Here is a 17,000-nt window from a genome sequence, read left to right on the forward strand (position 1 = left end):
CCGTAAACTGACCGTGCGAAATCGGAGGAAGACGGACCACATGTTCGCAGAGGCGGATTAGGAGGTAGACTAAAAGGCTCATAGCCTAGGGTGACTTTTTTGGAAGGGCGTTTTTTTTTTTATAGAATTAAGGGTTATTATTGACTTATTAGGTATATTTATTTTAATATATTTTTTTTATATTTGTCATATAAACTCGAATAAAAATAGTTTTAAAAAGTTATAATAATATATTAATATGTACAATGTATGATGCGTACTTATAGGCTATAGTAAGAATATTAAAATTATTATTACAATTTGAAAATATTTCATTTATAATAAAATAATAACAGATAGTTACTAGTTATTATTAATAACTTATTAGTACCTATGTACTTATTAGGAACATCCGACTATCCGAGTATAGGTATTTTCATATCTGGCTATTTATATTTCCGTTATGTGACTGTATAAGCATTGTTTATTTGTACTGGTAATAATAGTATCTGAAGTGAAATAATAGACATGCAATATTTTATTTTTAGAAGTTTTCTATTTTAAAGATTTTATATTTTATATATATATTTTTTTTTTTTAATAAAAAAAAATAAGAATAAAATTTGAAGAGAAGGGTTTAGACCAATTATTGTTGGTTCCTTAGTAGAGTGATAAAGGGCGGAGCAGAGTGATTAAGCCTAGGGTGTCAAAACGCTAAATCCGCCACTGCACGTTCGAAACAAAAGAGTCACGGCCGACAGAGAGCTGACGACGACTAGTTACGGTAACCACGCTACTTTCGCTGTCATAACAACCGGAACTGGAGGGGTTCCGACCTGTTTATACTGGGATACCGTATTCTCAACTCGGCTGATTACCGAAGCTCGGGCCGAACGGGCCTCCAAACTGAATCTTCAACGGGCGGGAACTCAAATAGGGCGCGTGTAACGTGCTCCCGTCACCCCTATGACGTGGGCAATTGGCACGGAATCCGAGTCTGAACGAAAATCCGGAGAGGTACCGGGAAGCGCGCACGAGCGTGACCAAGAGGTCTCTCTTCCTTACGGATGGGAAGTTCAGTTGTTACTGATATTAACGGGTAGATATTTGGCCGTTCCCTGAACTAAAATCCTAAATAGCAACGTGCGACTCTTCGACCAGACCGGGGTTGATAGTCAACCTAGCACCAAGTGGGGAAACTCGCTTAAGCCGACCAGAGTTTTGATCTGTAACCGCAGAGGCGGACGAACGTCAGTCGTGTCGCTCCGGGAGGCAGTTGCTTGGAACTTCGGGCGTCCAACCGACCGCTATCTACCCCGTACCGAGTCCTACTGATGTACTGAATACTGAATTCAGATTCGTACTGAATACTATATTATATCTAAATTTTATTATTTTTTCGTAATATTTTTTAAATGGCGAAAATGAAACCGTCGGTTAGTGCTCGTATGCGTCTCCCAATCACTACAGTGGACTTGGAGAAAAATTTTTCCAAATATAAATATTTATATACAGATAATTGTCATCGATTTACTGATAACATCAAATACGATCTAATCATAAAATACAATGATTTCGATTTTTGAGTAATTTCTAAGATTTGATAAATTTATAAAACAAATGTTTGTCTTTTTTATTTCATATTTTAAAGACATTTGTTGTCATTTTTATGTCATATTTTGAGTAATTTGTAAGTTAAGATAAATTTATATAGAATGTTATAATAAAATAGAATTAAATATTTAAAAAAAATTATTTTTATTAATTTAAAACAAATATTTGTAATTATTTACGTCATTTTTTAAGGACATTTTTTGTCATTTTTATATCATATTTGCATCTTTTTTTAGGTCATTTTTAAATTTTTTTTAAGGTCATCAACTTCCGAGTCTTAAATATGAATATTGAGAAATAGGTACGCGCTCAACAATGTTAGAGATTATAATATCAAGACACCGTGTATATCTATATGCACCTACTCACAAAACCCAATAATAATGCCGAGAGTCGCGTGCTCTCGAGATAATATTTTATAACATGATATCATTATCCACTTGTTCGATAGCACGTCGCGGTCACTTGTAGGTTATGCGCAGCAGTGTCGCTGCAGTGCTCCGAACTTCGAGAATTCCGAATTTCCGTTGCAACACATTGTCGATTTGCACAATAACTGCTTCCCGCCATCATCATCATGTACGCTTTGCAGACCGTCGGAAGTACGACCAGCTCGGTCAAAGGTATAATAGAAAAATATAATACAATTTACGCTCGCGTGTTATGACACTGCGGTCAGGATGCTATTTTTTGCTGTAATTTTTCTCAACGAATCGTCGAAAATTTCGAACTCTCTTTGAAATGTTCTAGGCTTACATGAATACCCATTATTTAGGCCTTTAGAAAACTATATATTTTAGTACGTTTTAAAATCAATTAATATCAACAAAACTTATCTGTACTGTTAATTTACCAAATTCAACCCTTTCATTGCGACACAACAATATAATATTGACATCAAAAGCTTATTATACGTTTATACGCAGTCGACCGAACGAATTCGATTGCGATCTTTACTTTATGTTAACATTTGTATTTTACGTGTAATCTTGTCGTGTGCAGATGACTCAGAAGTCTTGGAACTGGACGATGGTGGAAACTCAATTGTTGAACAAATCATCACCAACAGTTATGCTGTTAAACGTTCTGAGAACCCTACGGCAAGTATGTGTTTTAATTTAAACATCTCGAGATTTCTTCGCGTAATACATAAAAACGTCTTTCAGTATTCTACATATTAAGTGCAACTTATTGTTGATTTAATTTTTTTCCCCATCAGAAGGCACTCGAAAATTGTATATAGATTAATTGACAACCTACTTATGCATATAGTTATTGTTCATAAATGTAATATTGTACTATTCCTTTTTTACGCTTATTTATTTGATCGTTTCTTAATAATAGTGAATATTCAACTGTACAAAATCAAAACGGCATGTAAACGCCATAAAAATCAAACTATTTAAAGTTCATTGATTTAGGTAGGTATTTGCAGAAAAGAAGCAAAAAGTGTCCCTGCGATCTCATAACATTTTTAATTTTAGACTTAGTCATAAAAGCGAAAATGCATAGCTTGTGTGAAGTAAAGGATCTTATACTTTGTACATATAATATATATTTTACTTTACCTTTTATAGTATTTTAATCGAATTTTGTAACCTTAAACTTTTTTTTAAACATTATTATGTGGTATTTGCTTTAGTTGTATGTGTTAAAACCATCCAAATATGTAGGAAAAAATTTAATAATTATTATTAAATTATCAAAATTATTTGGTGCATTGAACTATTACAATATATTTTAAATTATCAAATATTAAATATCGCTTATTAGATCTGAAAATATTTTTAAAACGGCTAAATGATCGTTCCACATCAACCTACATCGGTTGATTTAAGCATATTTAAAGGGCATAATATCAGAAAGCGAAATTCCAAATTTTTAGAAGGGTGTCTGCTACTCATTATGTCATTGATTGATTTAAAATCAATATAGCCTGGAATTTTTTTTTTTGTAACAGCATGAATTTTTTTTTTTACAACATCTCCTATTGGTCTGCTTACAAGTTTTCATTTTGCAATCGTTGATTCGACAATTTGCATACTTTCATTCAAGGACATATTTTTGTTTCTAATTTTGTAAATGTATGTGCAATAAAATTAAAATTCATTGAGATGAAAATTAAATTAGTTTTTAATGTTTCATTTTACACAATATTTTGAGCTTTTCTAATAGCAATAGAAGTTACTGGATTTAAATTTGAAATAATTTCTTGTACTTTTGTATGAAGAAGATGTATGAATGATGAAATGATAAAATATGTTTAAAAATATTTACAAATTATTGAAATATGTAAAAATATGTAAAATAAAAGTATCATAATATTAATAGGAATGATTTAAATCATGAAAATTTCTTATCAAATTTTAAATATCTCGTTTTAATAAAAATATGTATTTACATATAAATCCGTTCCCTAATTATTATGTATAATCAATATTATTACCAAATATGGCAATATCTAGGAATCGACAATATTAATAGACCTGTTCGCTGTTGAATTTTAAATTAATTTTATTTAAAATCGTTTTAATTATTAAAACGATTTTGATTTTGATATAAAATATCGATTTTAACTTTTTTCAATTTCAATATAAATTTTGAAAATTATTACCAATCATTAATGATTTTGATATTGATTTTGAGTTTCTAAAATTTTTAACGATTTTTATCGATATTTGAAATCGATTTCAAGCTCTGTAAAAATGTAATAAAAATAAGATTAAAATAATAGAATATTAACAAATAAAATCCATACTTAATACATAATTTATAGTTATAGTTTTAATTGGGTTATAAGTTATCTTTATTCTCCAAAGAAAAATAATATTAAATTTGTTTTATTTTATTTTAGTTTTAATTCTTAAATCTATAACGTTCATACAATAAGAACTTCTGTGAACTTTAACTAGGATTAACAGATTTGAAATTATATTATTGTTTATAAATAAGTACCTACTTCATTTTATGATTGATAAATAGTAGACTCCAACTTCACTAAGTTTTAACGTTTTAACCAAAAATCCATAACTTATCATAATTATATAAATGTCTCTTATTATACATTTTCATTTAAACAATACTTATAACTCGAATTTATTAAATTCGTGAATAGCTTATTAGTGCCATTAGCAGTCAATTAAAAATAAAATAATTACTGATAAGTGTCATAAATTATAAACGTGTGTAATGTATAATATATAAGTGTAGATAATATACCGTGTTATTGCAATATACGTAAAAAATATCCACAGTTATTAAATTGAAGATAGCGATTAAACTGTTTTAACACAGTACAATCCATTTAAACAACTAGACTACTGATCAGATAGAATTAAGTAATTGTATTTGTCACTGTTAAAACATGTTCAAACAATAGCACTAGAATTCAAATATAATGTCAGCAGACTGGGAGGGAGAAAATAGTTCAAACAATCTAATAGACTTTATCACAAATCTAATATCAGCATCATATCTATTAAAATTCAATTAACGCGCGAAAAAAGCAAAATTCGATAAATGACTGAGCATCAGAAGACGTTCTTATTATTATCTTTATTTTAATAATTGAAGAAATTAATTTTATTAATAAGAATAAAATAATTTAGGGGGCTTATAAAAGTATAAACGTTGAAGTAAGATAAGAGGAGGGAATAGTGACTCTCTGCATATGCTGTCGTGGTGGGAGGGAGTATCAAAAATATATGCTGACCTAATTGTTGAATGTCCCATCATTTATTTAGGTATATGGTCTTTTAAATATTTTAAACATCGAATGAATGAATATAATTGTTTTTAATAATAATATTATTTACTATGAAAGATTATCATCTGACTAATACTTAATACATACTTAATACATACAACTAAAATCTAATAAAATATGTTATTTCAATATTGATTTTATATTCAAATACAATGACAATGGGATCTTTAAAAAATGGTGGTTAAAATCATCTTAGTTTACGACCTACCATCTACCTCTTCAATCGACCATTAACTTATAGTTAGAGAATAACAAAATAGTAATTTCCCTTATTTCCGCATTTTTTTCTTCTTTGTCATAAATTTATTGTATTGACAAACACTGTGTCATATATTTTCCTTATCACTTTATTCTCAATACTTCTAATTTTCCATTCAGTTTGTACTGTCAACAGCTACACTTCACATATACATAATCATAGGTTAGTGTTGGTCTTATAATAGACATGTAGATTTGTATTTTTATACCTCTCTAGAGAATAGTTTCGATTTGAAATATTTTATCAATGCAAAAAAGGTTCTGTCCGCTTTGAGGGGAATGTGTTTTGACACTCCAGTCGTTGTTATTAGAGCTCCCTATTTCACGTGTTCTGTTGCTTAAAATTCCATGTGTATTTATAATTTTTACTCCTGCAAACCTGTGAATTATTATATTCACGTAACTCCATGACTTTGTATAATCACGTAAATTCGTGAATTTATATAATCATGTGAATTCATAAATTTATCTAGTCACCGACTACCTGCTGTATATCTGTCAAATACACAAATAAATATATTATTCAGTTGCTTTACTTATATTTATAATCACGAGAGTCGTTCGCACTATGAATATTAATTAAACGAATTAGTTTTTTTTTTTTTTTTTTTTAAAAATAAAATTTTATAAAAATAATAATTAACCCCAGACTTTGGAAAAAATTACGTAATAAAAAATTTAAATTATGTGAAATAACTAAACAAAGATTAATAAATCCATAATTATTATTAGTATTTAATAAATTGACATTAAATTCCTTTGAAGTTGGGTGCACTCCATACGTCCAACAATAATAATTATACTAATTCTAACACAGACAATATTATATAGATTTAGAATTTGTCATACAAAACTAAAACATGGATATAGGTTAGAATAGTCTAATTATCAATAAAACTTAGTATAGCTATTTAAATATGCTCAGTAAAAAATAATAATGTTTTATATATGACGTTAATAATTTAATGTTTATTGATACATGTACAACTAAATGAAACAAATTGAAAGCAAATGAATAAGTAAAGTTATAATAAATAATGTATAAACAAATAATAATCCAAGAAATTATAATAAATATATTAACAAAATAATAAACAAAACAAAAGACATCTTATTGATAATTTATAATTATTTTTTTTATAATTTAATAATGGGCTTGTATCCATCTGAGGCGGCATGTAACCAGACTGAGGTCTATCTAAATTCAAAAAAAATATTTAGTGCAAAAATTCTCGATTTTGGTTTAAAAATATCTGCATGTCCACATTTTTAGTCTGTATTTGATAGCTCTTGACGATTGTTTATAACTTGTAATGTTCAGTCAAAATTATACTATAAGTATGTGTGTACTATTTACTGAATGCTTGTTCACGTAAATATACTAATTCACGTATTTACGTGAATATGATACAGATATATGTTCACGTGATTAAGGATTTTTTGAATTCACATGTATTAACAATACGTGATTTATTTTGTTGCATTCATGTGATTATGGTACACGTGACTACCTATATTTATATTCACGTACAAAAACGAGACCCCTAGTTGTTACTCATGATTGTTGCTCCTAAATACTTAAAACTATGAGTTCTCATACACTTAGTTATCCATTTATATCCATACATACACATTTCTGAATGTTATCCACCGAAAAATCTTCATGACTCTGTAAGTATTCCCATTACTTTTGTCTTTTCTTCATTTATTTCTCGGGTAATTTTCCTTGCTTCTATCGTTTCTTTGCTCTCGCACACTATCTTATGATCATCTGTAATACCGAGTACATCCAGCTTTGGTTAGCGTGGTTTTTCCAATATTAATTACAAAATTATTCAAATAATAAAAATAAAATAATCGTTATAGAAGTTTTTGTAATTGAAAACAATAAAATAATACACATAAACAACATTTTTTAATTTTATATTAATAAAATAATTTTTTTTTAAATTCCACTATTGGTTGAAAAAGTATTTGTAGGGGTATAAAGTTTTTCTTCGTAAAGTATTCTTTTCACAAAACATCAACATTATAAATCCCAACCATTTTTCTTCTATTGTATTTTTTAATCTGGATTTTATAAATTTTAATTTAGGTATAAATTATGTATAATGTCAATTTTTATTTTAAAAATAAATTTTATTTTATAGTGAAAAAAAATGATGAAAAGCCAAATATTTTCTAATAAGAAGTATTAATCATAAGTTTGTAATGCAATGTTATGTATATTAATATTTGTATATTTGCGAGGTAAGGGTACATTTTATCAGCTGCATATCTTGGAAATAAAGTCTGCGTATATCTGTAAACGGCGATAATGAGAACCACGTTTACCTATAGATGCGAAACCCGAACAACCACTAGCATCACAAAAAGGTGATTAATTTCATTTGAGAATAAAATATGGAGAACAATTGTCCCTATCAATGACCGCAGAACAGGTTAAGTGGTAATAGGTGCATGGAGATGAAAATTTAATCGAGAATTTCAAGAAGGATTAGGATTAACTACAGTCAATAGTTTTATAAGTGGTCAACTAATACAATGGCTTGGTCACATAATACCCAGTAATGATGAAGTTATGGTTAGAACGGTACTAGAATGGAAATCTATGGAAAAAATACCTCACGGGTGGTTTAGGAAGGTTAGGTTGGAGACAGCAGAAGATCTCAAGAAAATAGGGATACGAAAATGGAGAACGATAGTTCATAACAAGAAAGAGTGGAGGATAATCTCGATGGCAGCGGAAACTCTTAAAGAGTAATATAAGTAAATGCCAAAAGAAGAAGATAAAGAAATGTGTCTTATAAAATACAAATAAATTGTTTACGTATATTATTTCAATTTACTGTTTACACATGGAGCGATATGGAAGTGCGAGTCTGCGTTATTATTTTTATTATTAATTATATTAATTAATAATTATTAATACACTTTTAATTTATTATTGTTATTATTATTGATATAATAATTATTTTCCAAAGATCAAAATAGAACACAAGAGATACGTGTTCATTATTTACAATGTTTATTATTCTGAGTTTAAATATCAATATGGACACGCTGTACCAGCAGCGGATTGGCTAAATATTTCGGCCTGGGAAATTACCGTATGACCGGCCCATCATCCAATAATAATAATTTTCCATAAAAGTCTCCTTTGTACATGGAGTAAATGCTCGTAGAATTGTTTACATCACAATCTTACAATTAAATACATTATTTTTATAAAATAATTTTTAATCAAAGTACATCGGCTAAGGCTAGGGCCACACGGACGCACTAAATACGCGCGTTGCGACGGAGATACTATTTAATGCGCGCACTTGAGCGGGCACACGAGCGTCGATATGACGTCCGTTAAAAATTTGTTATTATTTTTTGTATATAGTATACACACGTGGACGGGTGGTTAGAAACGTCTGGATAACGTGCGTACTGCATACGAAAGTACGCTCGTGTGACCACGCAGCTGACGTTCACATTTAAAAACAATACAAATTTAATTTTAGCGTTGATATTTTCGACGTCCGTTGTACGTGCGTCGAAGAGATAATACGTCGATAAAATTTGACGTCCGTATTAACGTGCGTTACTCGTGTGTCTGCTCCCATAACCGTCCTACGACGCGCGTCAAAAAGTACGTGCGTATCGAGGCATTTTGTAAGCTCGTGTGGCCCCAGCCTAAGTGTTATAATACTACTACCGGCCCACCGGGAACTTTCCCGTTATCCCGGTGGGCCAATCCATCGCTGCGCTTTACGGTAAATGAATGTACTTTCTATTAAATTGTGTTATAACTTGTATGTTTATAATTTTATACAAATTACAATTATGCCTATTAAATTATAACATTATTTACTACCCAGGGTCAACAAATACCCACACACTCAATTAAAATGGTTCATTTGAACTATGTAAATACTTACACGGTGCCACTGTTCAAATATTAAAATTAAGACAGTACATTTATTATATTTAAAATATGGTATAGTATCAATCGCCTATATAAATACTATAATACTATATTATACCTTTATAAATCGCAATATAAGTGTTATGTGGACGTACTATAAATTATGAACAGTAATTCATTTAGAATATAATAACACGTATAATTTTTTAAATGTTGAATTTTTTTTTCAGATGGCATTCAATCTTCTAGTTCTCATCCCGCTATGCACAGTTTTGGTAAAATCATATTTATATATTTATATGCTTAAACTGTATTTTAAGTATAAAAAAATTGTAATATTGTACTCCAACATTAAATGTCTTCATTCGTTGAATATGTGCTTTAAAGTAATTAATTTACAAAATTTCGTATTGTCCTGTGAATCAATAAGGACTTGTTGTCTCATAAAATGGATGGAATTTGAAATCCTACAAATATTTTTCATATTTTAAGAAATATAAATTAACAAATTACTAACATTTTTTGGTTTTGTTACCATATTTTTTGTTAAATTCTAAAGATATTCCAGAAAAAAAGTATATTGAATTTTTACCCCACAATGGTATTCTTAGTAAGATATATTTTATATTATAACATATATTTGAGATGCTATATTGTCTTCATTTTACAGAGTAGACGATTGTTGATTTTGCTATTTTTCATGTATAATAAAAACTTATAGAAGCAACGTTATCTATTTATTATTTACCAATTTAATTACAGCTTAGCAATTTTATAGAAGTATAAAATAATACTCAGATTTGGGAGTCGTATGATTTTAGAGCGAAAAAACGTCGATGATAGTGACTCAATCGGTCTATGTTTTTGGGCCTTATTTCAAGCTGTCGGGCTTACTTGCGTGACTGCGATTATTTGTCGAACCATTATATATAGAAACGGATACTTTGAGACAAATCCGGAAAACAACACAACGTCTATTACCAAAAGTCAATTTTCCAATTGGCATTACACGTTAACCACTGTTGGATTCATATATCTTTATGCTAATTGTAAGTATAATATGAATATACAATATAGCTTTGAAGCGATGCAATACGTTAATTTTTTCATCACTTTAATAAATCCAAAAACAAATATCGGCGAACAGTAGATAAGATAGTCTATAGTTTTTGTTTGTTTTCAAAACATGCTTTTTTTTGATTTAGTTAAAATTTTATTTATTTTCCATTAATTAGTAAATAGACGCATATAGTTATATAGAAAATTAGTTTTAATTTCCGTAACTCATGGAACAAAAATAAAAATAAAAAACTTAATACGTATAGGTATTTTGTAAAATCTAAAAATTTCTTTAACATGATTTAGTATATGTAACGTATGTTTTTTATTTTTTCCCTTTTTTGGTTAGATCACAGCAATGTTATTATTTAATAATGTATATTCAATTTATACATAGATTTACAAATATTGACTTAGTATAAGGTAGTTTAAATCAAGGAGTGAGCAGAAGATATGAAATTAATAATCGAGGAAATAATGGAAGTGAAGCGAGTGTTAAGGAGAAGACTTTGGTCGGGAACGATATAACCAAGGGAAGATAGAAGTGAAAATAGTAGTCTGCCAGGGATAAGAGAAGGGCAGTAACGTATGCTTTATGTAAATATTATACGAAATGATCTGCGAAAGTTGTAATTTTTTAAAATTGATCTCCTATGTATAGTACAACTTTCAGTAGCTCATGAACTCTGCAAACGCGATACACATTATGTTGTAGTTTAGTATAGTAACCCTGTTAGAGTTGGTGTATTCGCATCAACCGTAGATTAAATCGTTACATTATTATACTATTGTTCATTGAATATTATCTACCGCTACAATCGTGCAACATTCTTACAGCCATTTTCATGATAAGGAAAAGTAAAAAGTCGAACGTCACGTTGCCGTATATTATGTTGCACACGTTTGCGTACATCGTATCCGCGTTAGGGTTGTACGCAATGTACGTTCACAAGGAAACGGGCAAACCCAGACACAGAAAGTTCTACGAGGGCCATGTGTTTTCAATACACTCCTGGACCGGTGTATTTGCCGCGGCGCTGTTCACAGTTCAATGGCTGAGCGCAGTATTGGCCTTCATGATGCCGTGCCTGCACAATTTAGGCTTACCTTTTGGCAAGATTTTCAGCTTGTACACCGTTCTAGTTTCGACCATCTGCCTCATTGCTGGAACCAACCACCATGCACTGTATTCATTGTGAGTATTAAGTATACATTACACGTGTCACAATACAATTTATATGGTTAAATATGTTTGTGTGAGTACACTATGTATATCCAATATGCACTAAATTTAGTATAACCATCATTTACCTGACAGGTATGGGTCATTTTGGCATCGACAGCAGAGTCAACGTGCCCACCCATTTATATCCTCCAACGTGGTAGTCTCAAACACGCGGCCCGTAATGAATATTTATTTCTTCAAAAATTTTGTTTTATAAAATAATTTATACTTTAACAGTCTGGTACAAAACAAGAGTTTTCGTCATAATTATAATCAATATAAAAAATACATTTTTTTTAAATATATTTTTTATATTTTAGATTTAATATTAAAATGAGTAAAAAATAAAATAAAATACCTTTGACGTAAATTTATATAGCCTGATGGTAATTTGAGTTTGAGACCACTGCTCTAACGTGTCTCAGAATGCCAGAATGACATTTGATTTGTTTTATTAATAAAAAATCTCTATAGACTAAAAAATATGTGCTTGAAAAATTCTTTTTTTTAAAAATTGTGTACAACATTTAAGCTTCACGTTTCATATAGCCGTTATAAATTTACAAATATATGCAATAGTGATGGATATATAGATCTATATGAAGTACAGCTTTTAAATGATTACTTGTAATCATTTTTAATAATAGCTTTTTAATTATAATCTCTCAAGAGTTTTTGCCGTAATATTTTTAACGAAGGCAAAATGTAAAAAAAAAAAAAAATCTCAAGAGTTAAGTAATAATAAATTATATACATTATAATTGAGAATCGCCTGCAATAATCACCAATTATTATGAAATTATTCTCACAACATGATTTTTGATAACCTGAACATTTCTGAAAATGGCTCATAAATGAAAAAAATTATCTGCCTTAAATTTGCCCGTTTAGTAGCTAAACCAAAAGGTGCTATTGATCAAAAATATATACTTGCAGAAATTATAACGTTAATGAGTTCAAAATTATTTAAGAGCCTATCGGCAATTAATACGAGTATAAAAGTATTTCAGGAATGTATCTACTTAGCTATCATAAGCATACCTTCTTATTTATATTTATTGCAATTGTGTGGGTTAAAATTATATGAAGTATGTAATCATATTTTATAAATAATACCAACAATACCTGTAATACATTCAGTGCCGGATCTAGGAAATTTTAACACATATAGCTAACAAAAATGTAACGCCCTTACGTTGATAGAAGTACGTGATATGTTCATAACTATTCTATTTTTTATAAACTTAAGAGCGCCCTTATACCAACAACACCTGGAGCAAGTATATCCAATTTCTCAGAAGTCCCTCCTCCCTCATCTTGATGTGGCACCGAATATATTTATACTATACATTTTAATAAATACATATTGTTTTATACTGCTTTTGTGTAAAATAAAACTACACAACTAAGGTAAGTACATGAATAATTGAAAACAAATTTCTAAACGAATTCTCTAACACAGTTAGGACCCTATTTTTAACCAAGTTTATATCAACCACATAATATAACACAATCAGAGCCGGAATCCAGTGGGGAATCTGCTCCCGGGCGTAAGATTTTAAAGACACAAAGTTTTTAAATAATATGTAGGTACAATTTAGAGTAAAAACACTATTAACGAAAAAATTTCTGAATTTTAAGAAGGTTTGCCCCGGGGCGCAATATATCTTAATCTGGCCCTGAACATGATCACAAATACTTAACACTTCTTACAAATATTTTATACGCCTAAGCTACTAGTAAATAATTTTGTTAAAGTGAAATAAATGTGCCTACTTGGTTCAAATAATCTATTCATGGGAGTGCGCACAGGCACCCCCCGAAATGTTGTAAATGAGACTACAATTTTAATCTATAAGTAAGGGGCTTATATTTTAACTGATATTAATCAAATTAAATATAATTTATTCTAAAGTGTTTAGTAAAAAATAAATTATATTACGTAATAGAAAACATAAAATAAAATGTTCTAAATTTTCGTGAAAAAACTTATTAGAATAATATTACAGCTACAATTTACCACTAAAGTACAAATAAATAATTAAAGCTATCTCATAAAAACATACGAGATTCGGAAAATATATTCATTGAGACTAACTACTACAATATTAAATAAAAAAATTAAGTTGCTTTTTTTTAATTATTTATACATTAGATATAGTTTATTAAATATACCTACACGTTTTGTTAAGATAGGGCCCTAAAGTAATGTAGACACCCCTAAAATACAGGTCTGCGAACGCCTGTGAATATATTGCTATTAGGGTTAGTATGTTTCTGCACCTGAAATTACTATAAGATGTATGCATTCGTGCACTAAGAAATTACCAAATATGCACAAAAAAAAAAAAAATACAAAATATGCTGAGTGAAATGTATTTTTCCTTTAGCATTAAACATTTAAATTTATTATAATATATAAGAATGCAATTTATTTTTATAAGTTATTATTGTATTTTATATTTTTTTAATACCGATATATACTAATTTACAATATGAGCGTTATACTATAATACAATTATTTTTTAATTTTATCAAACTTGAATCTTAAAATATTTGGAACAAACACAATTAGATCGATGATTCATGATTTATCTACCCGTTTATTTAAATTATTTTTAAAAGATGTAAAAAATGTGCAAAACAGAAATAGTACTATTTGATTCATTAGAACACGAATCAAATTTGTATGTAGGTCCAAAATTGGATTAATAGAAAAAAATATGCAATTTTATAAACATCTAAACCTTAACTATAATTCAAGTATTTATAAAAACTATTGATGTATTTTTCTACTTTATATCATATGGTAAAAGATATTATATTGTAATTAGATATAATTTGTATATGATATACATTATATTATACTTGTATTATAGGGTTATATGTTTATTACAATATTGATGATATAATCAAACCTATTTTTACATACATGCTGATATGCGTATTATATTAACACACTTAATTACTAAATAAAAATGCAATGGCAGAAAATTGGCTGCAAATTCTAAATATTTTCATAATATCCACGTAATTAAAACTATCAATTTTTCCATAAGCTCGACAGTGTTTCATTATTATGCACAAAATTTTTTTTATTTTTAAATATAAATAAATTGTTTCTAGTTAGATGGTCGACCAACCACCAGGAAAAGGTATTTCTGGATTTTTAATGTATTGTCATATTGTACTCGTAGGAAATTTTTTGTGATATTAGATAAGCAATGAAAAACTGTGCTATATAATTTTTATTGTTTATTATTATAAAGAAATTCCTTGTATTATTTTATCTCATTATATAACCAAAAGATATTGTTTTTAAAATTCTTAATAAATATATGTAATTAATTACGATATAGTACTTATTCGACTACGAGTAAACATGTTCGGAAAAAGTTAAAATTTAAAAAAATATATATAAATATAGATACACTTACATTTTTTTTTAATAATAAATAACAGAATTTAGATATTATATTAGAGTACTATGAAATGTACATGTCAATTCGTCATATTTTGCTATGCTCAAGATAAAGACCTATGAAATACGGATTTTTGTGTTCTTATTTCTTAATCACAAAAACAAATAGTTGCAATAATGAGTAAACATTTTTTTTTTTTTTTTTTTAAGATAACGTAGTAAACAGAAATTATTGCGTTGATAGCGCAAGTTGTTTCAATATAAATCTTATGCGAACAATTCTTGAAATTTTACATTTGTACTCATTAAATTAGAACTCATTTCATTAGAAGTATTCAGTATTTTCATGATGGATAAAGTACTTATTTCGTATTAAAATTATTTCTTGTTAATATTTCTGACTATAACATATAAATATACTATAATTTACAATTAATTTTAGGAAAGTCATGTCGTACATAATTAAATTAAAACTATGGTTGGATATGAAATTTGATATTTACTTTTATAAATTGTGTTTTAGGAAAGAACAGTACCAACAATATTCACCTGAGTCATTGGTTTTGAACGGCTTTGGAATGATGGTAATAGTTTTCTTATTTTTAATTATCTACACAATCATTAAAACGAATAAACATTAGACCTTATAATTTATTTTAGGCGTGTATTTACTATATTACTAATTTATAGTTTATAATACATTATTTTATTTATTTACATTATTAATTATTATATTGTATTCATATAAAAAATATTTTGAAGTTGTATGCTGATTAAATTTATATGCGTAGAAATAAATAATTTAATTATGGTGTTTTTTTTTTTTTTTTTATTGTAAAAATGTATACTATTATTTTTAGTCAAAATTCAAAGAAGAACAGTAGGTTTCTACTAGTTTTGTCGTAAAACCATTAAAAGTTTTCTATACAACTTTTCCATGAATTGGAAAATCAAAATAAATATAGTACTTTGATTAAAAATTAGAATTGATGTAATTTTTGAAAAGTTTATGAATTAACATAATCAATTTAAGATCATGAACGAGAAAGGTTTAAGAATTCACACTTTATAGTCTCCACTCACCCAAACATCTAAACATTACAGGATAAAAATATTATTTTTTTGATTTTGTAGCATTTTTCTATTACCTTAACCTAATATTTTTGATGGATGGAGTTCATAGATAGTACATTATAAAAATAATTACATCCGTTGTACATAGGTATATCTGTTGCAGGCATGTCTTATAAATTCATCCACGTGAACAATTTTATGTTTTAACCCATGGACTGTGCATATGTAGGTTTCGTAACCAGGTGCGTTACCCCAGAACCCGCACTTTCGAAATCATGAATTTTAATCAAGCAGTATTATGTACTTTATTTTGTACAATTTTGTACAACCCCCGAACCTCCCCGAAATTCAATTTCATTTTACGGGTGCTGGGGTAACGTTACACCAGCACCCGGATCAACTAATTTACTCAAATTTCAACTTTAAACCGTACAGTATTATGTACTTTATTTTGTACAATTTTGTACAACCAAAATTAAATTTTGTACAACCCCCGAACCTCCCCGAAATTCAATTTCATTTTACGGGTGCTGTGGTAACGTTACACCAGCACCCGGATCAACTAATTTTCACAAATTTCAACTTTAAACCGTACAGTATTATGTACTTTATTTTGTACAATTCCCAAACCAGAGGCGGCTTGTAGAGTTCATAGAAGTTCGAGTACAAAATTCTAATATTTCCCCTT

General features: G+C 28.5%; 1 protein-coding gene across 1 annotated transcript; it reads left to right on the plus strand.

Annotated features, from left to right (window-relative positions):
- Positions 1–2,037: 2,037 nt before the first annotated feature.
- Positions 2,038–15,892, plus strand: LOC112687053 (cytochrome b ascorbate-dependent protein 3-like). Its single transcript, XM_025559585.1, has 6 exons — positions 2,038–2,216; positions 2,596–2,697; positions 9,764–9,808; positions 10,355–10,582; positions 11,430–11,787; positions 15,762–15,892. The coding sequence occupies exons 1-6, from the start codon at positions 2,171–2,173 to the stop codon at positions 15,877–15,879; spliced, it is 897 nt and encodes a 298-aa protein (XP_025415370.1). The 5' UTR covers positions 2,038–2,170; the 3' UTR covers positions 15,880–15,892.
- The last annotated feature ends 1,108 nt before the right edge of the window (positions 15,893–17,000 follow it).

The sequence above is a fragment of the Sipha flava genome, unplaced genomic scaffold, assembly GCF_003268045.1.
Source record: "Sipha flava isolate LNK unplaced genomic scaffold, YSA_version1 32_pilon_pilon, whole genome shotgun sequence".
Taxonomy (NCBI): Eukaryota; Metazoa; Arthropoda; class Insecta; order Hemiptera; family Aphididae; genus Sipha; species Sipha flava.

What these genes read in the sequence shown, in the direction of transcription:
- LOC112687053 (XM_025559585.1), top strand. Translation starts at nt 2,171, where the DNA reads ATGTACGCTTTGCAGACCGTCGGAAGTACGACCAGCTCGGTCAAAG. An exon ending in TACGACCAGCTCGGTCAAAG is followed by an intron (nt 2,217 to 2,595) that starts GTATAATAGAAA and finishes TGTCGTGTGCAG; the next exon opens with ATGACTCAGAAGTCTTGGAA. An exon ending in TTCTGAGAACCCTACGGCAA is followed by an intron (nt 2,698 to 9,763) that starts GTATGTGTTTTA and finishes TTTTTTTTTCAG; the next exon opens with ATGGCATTCAATCTTCTAGT.